The sequence below is a fragment of the Salvelinus alpinus genome, chromosome 22 (assembly GCF_045679555.1).
Source record: "Salvelinus alpinus chromosome 22, SLU_Salpinus.1, whole genome shotgun sequence".
Classification (NCBI taxonomy): Eukaryota; Metazoa; Chordata; class Actinopteri; order Salmoniformes; family Salmonidae; genus Salvelinus; species Salvelinus alpinus.
In genome coordinates, this window is record NC_092107.1 from 7,024,723 (window position 1) to 7,037,091 (window position 12,369).

General features: G+C 45.0%; 2 protein-coding genes across 3 annotated transcripts; both read left to right on the forward strand.

Moving 5' to 3' along the window:
• Window positions 1-67: 67 nt before the first annotated feature.
• LOC139548890 (solute carrier family 35 member F2-like) lies at window positions 68-5,149 on the forward strand. The gene is made up of 8 exons (XM_071358821.1): window positions 68-806; window positions 1,228-1,403; window positions 1,582-1,709; window positions 2,360-2,519; window positions 2,650-2,806; window positions 2,923-2,975; window positions 4,099-4,253; window positions 4,676-5,149. The coding sequence occupies exons 1-8, from the start codon at window positions 691-693 to the stop codon at window positions 4,940-4,942; spliced, it is 1,212 nt and encodes a 403-aa protein (XP_071214922.1). The 5' UTR covers window positions 68-690; the 3' UTR covers window positions 4,943-5,149.
• Window positions 5,150-5,274: 125 nt separating this feature from the next.
• kbtbd3 (kelch repeat and BTB (POZ) domain containing 3) lies at window positions 5,275-9,955 on the forward strand. Of its 2 annotated transcripts, none has more exons than XM_071358818.1 (10): window positions 5,275-5,961; window positions 6,552-6,810; window positions 6,889-7,054; window positions 7,317-7,499; window positions 7,888-8,061; window positions 8,180-8,470; window positions 8,591-8,833; window positions 8,917-8,989; window positions 9,106-9,323; window positions 9,535-9,955. In XM_071358818.1, the coding sequence occupies exons 2-10, from the start codon at window positions 6,566-6,568 to the stop codon at window positions 9,808-9,810; spliced, it is 1,869 nt and encodes a 622-aa protein (XP_071214919.1). In that variant the 5' UTR covers window positions 5,275-5,961; window positions 6,552-6,565; the 3' UTR covers window positions 9,811-9,955. The 2 variants fall into 2 exon arrangements, with proteins under 2 accessions (XP_071214919.1, XP_071214920.1); XM_071358819.1 differs by having other exon boundaries at window positions 5,275-5,718.
• Window positions 9,956-12,369: the final 2,414 nt, after the last annotated feature.

Genomic DNA, 12,369 nt, shown 5'->3' on the forward strand with positions numbered 1-12,369 from the left:
AAAGGCTAGATATGTGTCCAGTTAACAGTATTGTGTCATGAAATGTTATCTGCATTTTTGTGTGCTGCTCTTTGCACCTAAGACACTGCACCAAATAGGTGTTGGAAAATAAATACAGTAGGCCACAGTTGCCATGGCTGGACCAGTGCTAAATTTAGCTTTTGACTGCCATGGAACCACTGAGTTGTATTACAGGTCAGTACATGGTATGTACAGTAGCTATGTGACTTGGAGACAAGTGAGTAACATAGAGAAGGCTTATGGACCCTGATTGAATCCACACAGCCTTCCTCTCCATTCCTTCATTCAAGCCTTTCCTCCCACTTTCCTTCCTTGGAGTAATTACCTGGCTGAAATTAAGTAATCACGGATCTAAATACCCCCCCACCCACTTCCCACAGTTTCACACACCCCCACTTTCACCCACTTTGTACCACTCACTTTCATTCATATGGGCCCTGTTTGAATCCACACAGCATTCCTCTCCTTTCCATCATTCATGTACCAGCCACTTTCATCACTACTACAACACCTATCATCTGAAAGCACTAAGTGATCTTTGCACTTTGATTAGAGAACACTGTTAATCATTCAGCCCAGGTAGCACAGTAGAAATGAATAAGCCTTAGTCCAGGCAGCACACAGCAGTGTATTCCCCATCCCAGTACCCCACTGTTACAGTGAGACAACATGGCTGAGAAAGACCCAGAGGGGATTATAGCTACAGACCCCAGCGACAATGATGATAGAAAATGCCTTATTATCCGGAAGCTTCTGAAGTTCAACCCTAAAGAAGTGTTTACGTGGTGAGTCTGTGGGGAGAGAAAACTCAATTAGAAAGAGAGAGAGATGTTATAATAGTGATTATCTGGATCCCATATGGCACCCTATCCTTTATATAGTGCACTACTTTTAACCAGCTCCTTATGGGCTCTGGTCGAAAGTAGAGCACTATATAGGGAATGAGGTGCCATTTGGGACACATAGTGACGTAGTGGAGGTCTTTCAATGTCCAAGAATGCGTCCACTGTCCAGTAGCCTAGTCCGAGTTGTGTATGTCCCTGGCAGCTAGCATACAGTAGCCTGGACGGAGTTGTGTTGAAACCCTAATGAAGGCTATAGGGCCAAAACATGTTGCTTTTACCAATAAAGACGCAGCTTAATCAATGTCCACTGTCTTCCAAGAGTTGCTGAATTTCCTCTTCACGTATACCTTTGTCCTAACAGGCAGCTGGTGAAGACAGTTGCTATGGGTCAGGGTTTGGCTGCTCTCATCTGCGGCACAGCAGTAACATCCCAATACCTGGCTTCAGACTACCACGTGGACGCGCCCATGCTTCAGAGCTTTGTGAGCTACACACTGCTCTGCCTCACCTACACCACAGCTCTGCTGTTCAGAACAGGTACACACACACACTCAGGCACACCAATGTTCTGCTTTAAAGAACAGGTAGTCTCTCTCACACACACACCACCCCAGGGTGCTCCTCGTCAGAATATTACATTTGTCAACTCTAAACGTTTTTATAATTGTGTAGCAGTGCAATAACCTCCAGGCTACCCTCTCCTAACGTACTATAGGGGATGGCAATATGTTTCCGATTTTAAAGAAGAGGTGGTGGAAGTATCTCCTAGTAGGCTTGGTGGACGTCGAGGCTAACTACACAGTGGTTAAAGCTTACCAGTACACTACACTCACCAGTATACAGGTCAGAACTACGAGAGGGTGTGTGTGTGTATGTCTGTATGTTTTTGTTTTGTGTGTGTGCGAGCTTGCGTGCCTGCTTGCCTGCCTGCGGGTATGTGTATGCGTGCGTGTGTGCTGAGTTATGTCCGTGGCAAATCAAATCAAATTTTATTGGTCACATACAAATGGTTAGCAGATGTTATTGCGAGTGTAGCGAAATGCTTGTGCTTCTAGTTCCGGCAGTGCAGCAATATCTAACATGTAATCTAACAATTCCACAACAACTACCTAATACACACAAACAAAGTAAAGGAATGGAATAAGAATATATCCATTTAAATATATGGATGAGCAATGACAGAGCGGCATAGGCAAGATGCAATAGATGGTATAAAATACAGTATATGCATATGATATGAGTAATGCAAGATGTGTAAACATTATTAAAGTGGCATTGTTAAAGTGACTAGTGATCCATTTATTAAAGTGGCCAATGATTTCAAGGCTGTATGTAGGCAGCAGCCTCTCTGTTTTAGTGATTTCTGTTTAACAGTCTGATGGCATTGAGATAGAAGCTGTTTTTCAGTCTCTCGTTCCCAGCTTTGTTGCACCTGTACTGACCTCGCCTTCTGGATGTATGTGACTATTCTGTCGTGTCTCTCTGTCTTCCAGCTGCTGGACTGTTTTGTGATCCCTGTGTTGATGATACTGTCCTGCTTGTTCCTGAAGACGTGCTACAGACCTGTCCACTACGTCTCTGTGTGTGTCTGTCTACTGGGGGTGGGGGCCATGGTGGGAGCTGACCTACTGGCTGGACGAGACCTGGGATCCAGTAAGAACCCACTCCATTCATTAATTCATTAATTTAATCTCTCAGTTCATATAATAAATAGTAACATATTGACCTCATCTCTTTCCTCATCCTCCTCTTCTATCTCTATCCTTTCCTCCCTCTCGCCTAGCCTCAGACGTTCTGCTAGGTGATGGCTTGGTCCTGCTCAGTGCCAGTCTATATGCTGTCTCTAACGTGTGTCAGGAGTACACCGTCAAACACCTCAGCAGAGTGGAGTTCCTTGGCATGGTCGGCCTGTTCGGCACACTCATCAGTGGCATACAGCTGTAAGTGTGTGTGTGTGCGTGCACATGTATCTGCATGTGGATGTGTGTGCATGTTCGGGGAGAAGGTAGTAGAATGGGAATGTGGTTGATTTGAGTGATCTGCTGTGTTGCTACAGGGGCGTTCTGGAGCATAACAATGTGGCAAACATCCAATGGGACTGGAGAATTGGTTAGTACCACATAAAATAAAATATACAGGTAACTGCCAAAATTAAGGAAACACAATTTAGGGATTCAAAGTATATTGAAAGCAGGTTCTTCCACACAGGTGTGGCTCCTACGTTAATTAAGCAATTAACGTCCCATCATGCTTAAGGTCATGTATAAAAATGCAGAGTTTCCCATTATTTTGGCTACCATGGCTAGAAGAAGAGATCTCAGTGACTTTGAAAGAGGGGTCTCAAAGGAGCATAGGGGGTTTAAAGGGTGTGTGTGTCTCAGTCACCAAATCTCAATCCAATTGAACACTTATGGGAGATTCTGGAGCGGCACCCAACACAGCATTATCCATCAACAAAACAACTAATTATGGAATTTCTCATGGAAGAATGGTGTCGTATCCCTCCTATATAGTTCCAGATGTTTGTAGAATATATTCTAAGGCGCACTGAAGCTGTTTGTGGCAGCTCGTAGTGGCCCAACGCCCTATTAAGACACTTTATGTTAGTGTTCCTTTATTTTGGCAGTTACCTGTATATTTGTTGATATTTTGTATGTTTTTTTTATTGAACAGATAGGACAGCGTAAAAGAAGGAAATTAAGGAGAGGGTTTGTTACAAAGTAGCTCTGGGTCTGGGATTCGGTAGTGTTAACCACGAGACCACCTCAGGCCACCGGTTATTACCTCTCTCTTAGGATTACAGAAGTGGTGGTGGCAAGGTTACAGAGAGTACAGAATGTATGCTGTGTCAGCTTGCAGAAGTACAGTTTCCACAGCTCTTTGCTGCTCTTTATCTTGTGTTTTATGGGAGTTGCAACAGTTGATCTTCCTTGTTTATAATAATTTTTGCCCTCTATAATGTCTGTGTTTTTCTGTTCAGGCCTATTGTTCTCTGACTATGCCCAGTGTATGAGTAGAAGATATTAGTACTTTGTTGATTCCAACTTGGGAAATTGTTTTATCACCAAAGCATCATCAACGATTACACAGACAAGGATCAATAATATTCAGATATGAACACATAATAAAATATTAAAAAGACAGATGCACATTAGGAGCGATATAAAAAATATTGGAAATGCTGTTGTCTGCCATACTCTCATTTTATCATGTATAATTATTCTCTCCCCAGGCCTGCTGTTTGCTGGCTATGCCCTGTGTATGTACACCCTGTACAGCTGTATGCCCATAGTGGTCAAGAAGACCAGTGCTACAGCAGTCAACCTCTCCCTGCTCACTGCAGACCTCCTCAGCCTCTTCTGTGGCCTGTTTCTCTTTCAATACACGGTTAGTACACACACAGCACACACACACTGGGGATAGTAGGTACAGTAGGTTGAGCCATTTGACAGTTCAGTTACTGATTGTGTTTCTGAATAGATAAAGTGATTAGTTAATCAATGATTTGATGACTCCAATGATGGATGATAGATTGATTGATTGCTGCAGTACTATGTCTGTACTCACTGTAATCTCTTTCAAACTAGTCTAATCTAATCCCTGTGAGATCAAGGAGGCAGTAGTGATAAGAACAGAAACAGAGATAGCAGGATCCATCCCACTAGAGCTGTCCTGATCACAGGACACCACTGTCCTTATTTTAAAACATCTTAGTCCTGAATCGAAATCCCATGGTCACCGTGACCATGTTCAGTGTGTTGATGACTGTTAATGTGTAATCTCATATAGCTCATCTGGTGTGTGTGTAGTTCTCAGGTCTGTACATGGTGTCTCTGGTGATCATCCTGGTGGGCTTCGTCGCATTCAATGCCGTGGCAACGACCCCTGACCCTGCAGACCCCATCACCCCCTCCATGGGCTGGGAGGAGGGCGGCTACGACAACCCTGATGACATCATCGAAGAAGTGGTGGTGGCGGTTTTGGAAGAGGAAGAGGGTGAACACACAGGGGTGTCATGGAATCAGAGAACACAGAATGAGGAAGTACCGGCAGGGGGATGGAGTACCAAGATGTGATCTGATCTACTAGACGAGCACTTCCCAACTGTCTATAGCTGTTAAACTCCCTGTCTCCTTTCTTTCATTTGTACCATTCTAACACATCTACAGATTCACAGGTGTATGTACAGTATAGGTGTGTTGTAATATTTGTCCACTAGTTGACTTGGCAGGAAGAATAATACATGTTTTATTCCACATTCATTGTGGGGTGTGTCAAGTTAATGAGTGAGTCTTCATTGATATCAAACCTGGTTGGAGCATAACCCCAATTAAGCAAAATATTTTCACATAAAGAATATTATATGCAGGGCTCAATGCGTGCAACATTACCTAATTAAATTATTATTATTTGAGACAACAAAACAAAAAACACAATCGAAGAATGGGACCCTCGTTTTTTTAATGAAGACAGTTGAAATACTTGACACTTGAAATCTTTGGAATGAGGTCGCACGTTGCGTATTTACACGTCATGTCCTCGCGTTGCTTCGCTCTTCCGGTAGGTAGAGAGCTGTCCGTGGTGCTGAAACCGTTATTAGCACACGCACAACATTGTTTACAAACATCGGATCTGATCAGCTCATCAAATCTATATTTGTTTTTCCCGAGCTAGTGCTAGTCCAATACTTTATTATGAACAGTTAGCGAGCTAATAGTCTGCTTTGTGATTCACTCTATATATGATACTAAACAAGGCACGGAAGCAATGCTACTGAACTGCTTTGGGACAAATAATAATTTACATGTAGACACCTCCTCCGTGCGTTTACAGACAGTCGAGATATAATAAGGTAGACTGCATTCAAATGTTTTTCTTAACCCTCTCCTTCTGTCAATCATCCATCTCTTTCCCTGACTCCTAAACTGTCTTACCAGCTCCACAGTAATGATCGATAGACAGACTACTAGGCTATAGAGCTTGCACAGGCCCCATATGGAAAATAATCATGAAAATCAAATAAGAATATTGTAAAGCAGAAGAACATTATTTGTACAAACATCTAAGAAGTAATCTAACAAGGATCTGGTAAAATGTATGTTTTTCCTTATATGTCAGTGCTGTATTTGTATATGTGTTAACTTATATGCATTATATGACATACGCAATTGAATACATTATTGTGGTGCATTTCCTAAAAAGATATTGTAAGACATATTTGAGACAGAATATATGAATTATGTTCTGAGAATGTAACCTCTACAAAACAAATGTTTTCTTATAGGTTTCACATTGTTTTTTATAAGTCAACATATAAAAACCATGACAATTACTATGAGAAAAATAAAGTATTTGCATATAAATGTTCAAGTATGAGTTTCCATGGTTAAGGCTGGGCAGAACCTCCTACTGAACTATTTTATCTACAGCTATGCCTTGGTCTCCCATCCAGGGTTTTAACCAAACCCAGGCCTAATTAGCTTTGATATTTGTCACTGACTACTACCAATGTGCCATCATGAGAATAATTGTTGCGAGATCTCCACTTAATAACTAAATAGAGTCACTGCTGCTATCAGTCATTCCTCCTCCCCTCCTCTTCTCTCACTCAGTTGATGCCCCTAGTTTGCATCATATACAACCTTAGAACATAAAACTGATCAAGTTTTCCTGATTCTGTCTCAGACTCTGGAGTGATCATGGACCCACGGTCTGAGGGATCCGACCCCCGGTCCGAGGGAACTGACTACGTTCCCAACAGTATTCCCTATGTTCCGGAGCACAGGTCTGAGCTGTGTGTGTCAGAGGCTCACAGCCAGCAGCTACTGGGCATGCTCAGATCGTTCAGAGAGCGAGGCCTACTGTTTGACTTCACTATAACAGTCCAGGACCAGACCTTCCCCTGTCATCGCTGTGTCCTGGCAGCCTGCAGCGACTTCTTCAGGTTGGTGTGTGTGTGTGGGTTTGTGTGTGCGTGCATCTGTGCGTGTGTGTGTGTGCTCTAAAGGTTCTCTGTCTGCAGGGCCATGTTTGAGTTGGACATGCGTGAGTGTGGTGATAGGATGGTAACCCTGAGTAACCAGTCCCCAGAAGCCGTGCGCTGCTTCCTGGACTTCTGTTACTCTGGAGAGATGGTCGTCACCCACGAAAACGTAGACATGCTGTTCCAGCTCGCCTCTTTCCTACAGGTACACTACATCAGGGGTAACCCTTACCCTAACCCAAATGGCACCCTACCCTATGCCCTACATAGTGCACTATTTTTGACCAAAGCCCTATGGACCATGGTCAAAAGTAGTGCAATATCAATGGAAGAGGGTGCCATTTGGAACAAAGACTAGATCTGGGTCAGATGCATACTGTATACTGTCAAATCTACTGTATACTGTCAAATCCATTCAGAAACTTGAGAGGTGATGTTGATATATTGACCGGTGTTCCATTTCCCAGGTGTCTGTGCTCTTCAGAGCATGCAGTGACTTCCTGATCGGAACCCTGGAGCTCTCCAACTGCCTGATGCTATTGGCCCTCGCCGAGGGATATGGCTCCGCCTCCCTCCTCCAGCAGGCCAAAGAGTTTGTAGTTCAGAACTTCCACAACCTCTCCATGACTCCAGACTTCCTGGATATGCCGGTGAGGAGCCACTCTGATAAGTTTCCATTATCATTCATTGAGACTCATAAAAAGACGTTTGTGCATTGAAATAAAAGGGCCCTAGCACACCTGATTCAACATATCAGCTCATCATCAAGTTGAATTAGGTGTGTTAGTGCTAAGGTAAATACATCCCTCTGTGTCCCCAGGACAAGGACTGGGAAATAGTGAAGTAGATAGTTACTCACTTTAGCTTTTGAGAAAGTAACTATCATAATGTCTCCCTGAAGTGTCCACTCTGTCACTCCCCCAATCCCTTTTCTTCCTGAAGTGTGCATGGGTCCACTCCACCTGAAGGATTTAAAAGCATTGGCTTGCTTTTAAATACTAATGTTGGGAAACACTGATTTACTTCCTGTCCTCCCAGTTGGGCGTGCTCGAGGTATGTCTGGGGTCGGACAGTCTCAGCGTGCCCAGTGAGGAGGTGGCGGTGAGGTCATCCCTGAGGTGGACAAGTCACGACCTCCAGACCAGACAGAGGCTGTTGCCACGGCTACTAGCACTGCTACGGCTACATCACGTACCCACACACACCCTGCAGGTACACACACGCACGCAGGATCAGGCGCATGCATGCACCCCCCCCCACACACACACACACCACACACATATGCATGGTTCTTTTTACCAGTCAAAATGTATTGTGTATGTGTGTTCAGGCCCTGGCCCGGACTGAGAATCTCCTCTCAGGGGACCAACTCTGTGTTAGTCTGGTCAGTGATGCAGTGAGTAGACAGACACAGCTCAGTGGTCTACTGCCAGACGCCAGACCAGCAACCACACAGTCTTACATCTACATCCACAAGACAGAGGAGAACGGAGAGATACACCACAGCTTCTGTTACTGCCTGGACACAGACCAATGGAGAGAGCTACCTCAGGGCCAGGGGGCGGGTTTTAGTATGACCCCTGACCCCTCAGGCTCTTCCCTCACCAGCTACGCCGAGAAGGTATACAAACACACACACACATGCACACACACACAGGCAGTAACACATAGTGGAGTGGTACTTCTGAATTTACGCTTCGATCAACTATCATTATTTTATATCTCCTCTCCTCTCTTTAAGTTGTTTGTGACAGGTGGTTGTCGGGGCAACTGTTGCCGCACAGTGCGTCTTCACGTGGCAGAGCCGTTCCATGATGCGACAGCGGAGGTTTGGTGCTACTGCCCAGTCACACACACCTGCACCCCTGCCCCGGACATGGGGAAACCCCGTACCATGCACACAGCCGTCACAACCCTGGACAGACTGTATGTGCTAGGAGGGAGGACCAGAGGAGAAAGGGAGGGAGCTCCTAGCCTAATGGAGGTGAGAATGTTGATGATGATGATGATGATGATGATGATGATGATAATTATGATGGTTGTGATGATGATGATGATCGTCTGTAGGTGGAGTACTACGACCCCCTGGCCAAAACCTGGACCTCCGTCAGCCCTCTGCCCACTGCTATCTACTACCCAGGTACGGAACACACACACAGACACATACATACACAAATGCACACAGACACCCACACACAAATATAGAAACCCCCACACACATACCTCTAACCCTCCCTGTGTCCTCGTATTACCCAGAAGCCAGTGCGTGCGGCAGCATCATCTACACATTGGGTTCGTCAGTGGAGATATCGGACTCCTTCAACCCTTCGCTGGACTGTTTCCTGCGCTACGATGCTGTTTCTGACCAGTGGAGCCACCTGGTGGCAGAGTTTGGTCAGTTCTTCCACGCCACCTTGGTCAAGGCTGTGTCCGTCAACAACACTCTACACCTCTGTGACTTGTCTACGTATAAGGTGACTGACTTGTTGATTGACTGGTTGATTGATTGATTGATGTCTCCATCTATAAGTCTTTTTATATTTCTTCCTCCTTCATTTAATCAGGCAGGTCCTATTGACATAGATACAGTACATGGGGACTTTGTCATGAAAACAAACTTGACAACTATTCTACGAAACACCAACTCACCACACCTGACCAGTCTGAGTCCTGTGTTCTGTCCAGGTGTACAGTTTCTGTCCAGAGACGTGTGTGTGGCAAGGGGAGGGGTCGTTCGAGTGTGCCGGGTTCAACGCAGGCTCCGTGGGCGTGGCCAACCGAATCTACATCCTGGGAGGAGACTACTCACCTGATGAGATCACTGACGAAGTCCAAGTGTACCACAGTGGGCGGGGCCAGTGGGAGGAAGTGACACCAATGCCACGCCCCCTGACAGAGTTTCACTGTCAGGTCATCAGCTTCAACAGATACAGAGACCCCTGGGGAGGAAGGGCCACGTAACACACACACACTACCTGGGGACTAAAAGCTGCACTCTGCATCAATGAAATAATGTATGTTTTGTCATACCTCAAGTATTTATTAGTTTTATCACATTTTATGTTATATATTTATTTATAAACTGGGTGGTCGTGCCCTGAATGCTGATTGTCTGACAGCCATGGTATATCAGACCTTATACCATGAGTATGACAAAACATGTATTTTTACTGCTCTAATTACATTGGTAACCAGTTTATAAGAGCAATAAGGCACCTCAGGGGTTTGTGGTATATGGCCAATATACCATGGCCAAGGGCTGTATCTCCGTGTTGCATCGTGCCTAAGAACAGCCCGTAGCCATGGTATATTGGCCATATACCACAACCCCTCGTGCCTTATCAAATCAAATTTATTTATATAGCCCTTCTTACATCAGCTGATATCTCAAAGTGCTGTACAGAAACCCAGCCTAAAACCCCCAAACAGCAAGCAATGCAGGTGTAGAAGCACGGTGGCTAGGAAAAACTCCCTAGAAAGGCCAGAACCTAGGAAGAAACCTAGAGAGGAACCAGGCTATGAGGGGTGGCCACTCCTCTTTTGGCTGTGCCGGGTGGAGATTATAACAGAACATGGCCAAGATGTTCAAATGTTCATAAATTACCAGCATGGTCAAATAATAATAATCACAGTAGTTGTCGAGGGTGCAGCAAGTCAGCACCTCAGGAGTAAATGTCAGTTGGCTTTTCATAGCCGATCATTAAGAGTATCTCTACCGCTCCTGCTGTCTCTAGAGAGTTGAAAACAGCAGGTCTGGGACAGGTAGCACGTCCGGTGAACAGGTCAGGGTTCCATAGCCGCAGGCAGAACAGTTGAAACTGGAGCAGCAGCACGGCCAGGTGGACTGGGGACAGCAAGGAGTCATCATGCCAGGTAGTCCTGAGGCATGGTCCTAGGGCTCATGTCCTCCGAGAGAGAGAAAGAAAGAGAGAAAGAGAGAATTAGAGAGAGCATACTTAAATTCACACAGGACACCGGATAAGACAGGAGAAGTACTCCAGATATAACAAACTGACCCTAGCCCCCCGACATTGGTCACATACACATATTTAGCAGATGTTATTGTGGGTGTAGCGAAATACTTGTGTTCCTAGCTCCAACAGTGCAGTATTATCTAACAATTCACAACAATACATACAAGTCTAAAAGTAAAAGAATGGAATTAAGAAATATATAATTAGGACAAGCAATGTCTTTGTGGCATTGACTAAAATACAGTAGAATAGAATACAGTATATACAGTGGGGAGAACAAGTATTTGATACACTGCCGATTTTGCAGGTTTTCCTACTTACAAAGCATGTAGAGGTCTGTAATTTTTATCATAGGTACACTTCAACTGTGAGAGACAGAATCTAAAACAAATATCCAGAAAATCACATTGTATGATTCTTAAGTAATTAATTTGCATTTTATTGCATGAAATAAGTATTTGATACATCAGAAAAGCAGAACTTAATATTTGGTACAGAAACCTTTGTTTGCAATTACAGAGATCATACGTTTCCTGTAGTTCTTGACCAGGTTTGCACACACTGCAGCAGGGATTTTGGCCCACTCCTCCATACAGACCTTCTCCAGATCCTTCAGGTTTGGGGGCTGTCGCTGGGCAATACGGACTTTCAGCTCCCTCCAAAGATTTTCTATTGGGTTCAGGTCTGGAGACTGGCTAGGCCACTCCAGGACCTTGAGATGCTTCTTACGGAGCCACTCCTTAGTTGCCCTGGCTGTGTGTTTCGTGTCGTTGTCATGCTGGAAGACCCAGCCACGACCCATCTTCAATGCTCTTACTGAGGGAAGGAGGTTGTTGGCCAAGATCTCGCGATACATGGCCCCATCCATCCTCCCCTCAATACGGTGCATTCGCCCTGTCCCCTTTGTAGAAAAGCATCCCCAAAGAATGATGTTTCCACCTCCATGCTTCATGGTTGAGATGGTGTTCTTGGGGTTGTACTCATCCTTCTTTTTCCTCCAAACACGGCGAGTGGAGTTTAGACCAAAAAGCTATATTTTTGTCTCATCAGACCACATGACCTTCTCCCATTCCTCCTCTGGATCATCCAGATGGTCATTGGCAAACTTCAGAAGGGCCTGGACATGCGCTGGCTTGAGCAGGGGGACCTTGCGTGCGCTGCAGGATTTTAATCCATGACGGCGTAGTGTGTTACTAATGGTTTTCTTTGAGACTGTGGTCCCAGCTCTCTTCAGGTCATTGACCAGATCCTGCCGTGTAGTTCTGGGCTGATCCCTCACCTTCCTCATGATCATTGATGCCCCACGAGGTGAGATCTTGCATGGAGCCCCAGACCAAGGGTGATTGACCGTCATCTTGAACTTCTTCCATTTTCTAATAATTGCGCCAACAGTTGTTGCCTTCTCACCAAGCTGCTTGCCTATTGTCCTGTAGTCCATCCTAGCCTTGTGCAGGTCTACAATTTTATCCCTGATGTCCTTACACAGCTCTCTGGTCTTGGCCATTGTGGAGAGGTTGGAGTCTGTTTGATTGAGTGTGTGGACAGG

Coding starts and splice junctions, on each gene's coding strand:
- LOC139548890 (XM_071358821.1), top strand. CDS start 691: ATGGCTGAGAAAGACCCAGAGGGGATTATAGCTACAGACCCCAGCGAC. Junction 807..1,227: donor CCTAAAGAAGTGTTTACGTG/GTGAGTCTGTGG, acceptor TTGTCCTAACAG/GCAGCTGGTGAAGACAGTTG. Junction 1,404..1,581: donor AGCTCTGCTGTTCAGAACAG/GTACACACACAC, acceptor AACGTACTATAG/GGGATGGCAATATGTTTCCG.
- kbtbd3 (XM_071358818.1), top strand. CDS start 6,566: ATGGACCCACGGTCTGAGGGATCCGACCCCCGGTCCGAGGGAACTGAC. Junction 7,055..7,316: donor AGCTCGCCTCTTTCCTACAG/GTACACTACATC, acceptor TCCATTTCCCAG/GTGTCTGTGCTCTTCAGAGC. Junction 8,471..8,590: donor TCACCAGCTACGCCGAGAAG/GTATACAAACAC, acceptor CCTCTCTTTAAG/TTGTTTGTGACAGGTGGTTG.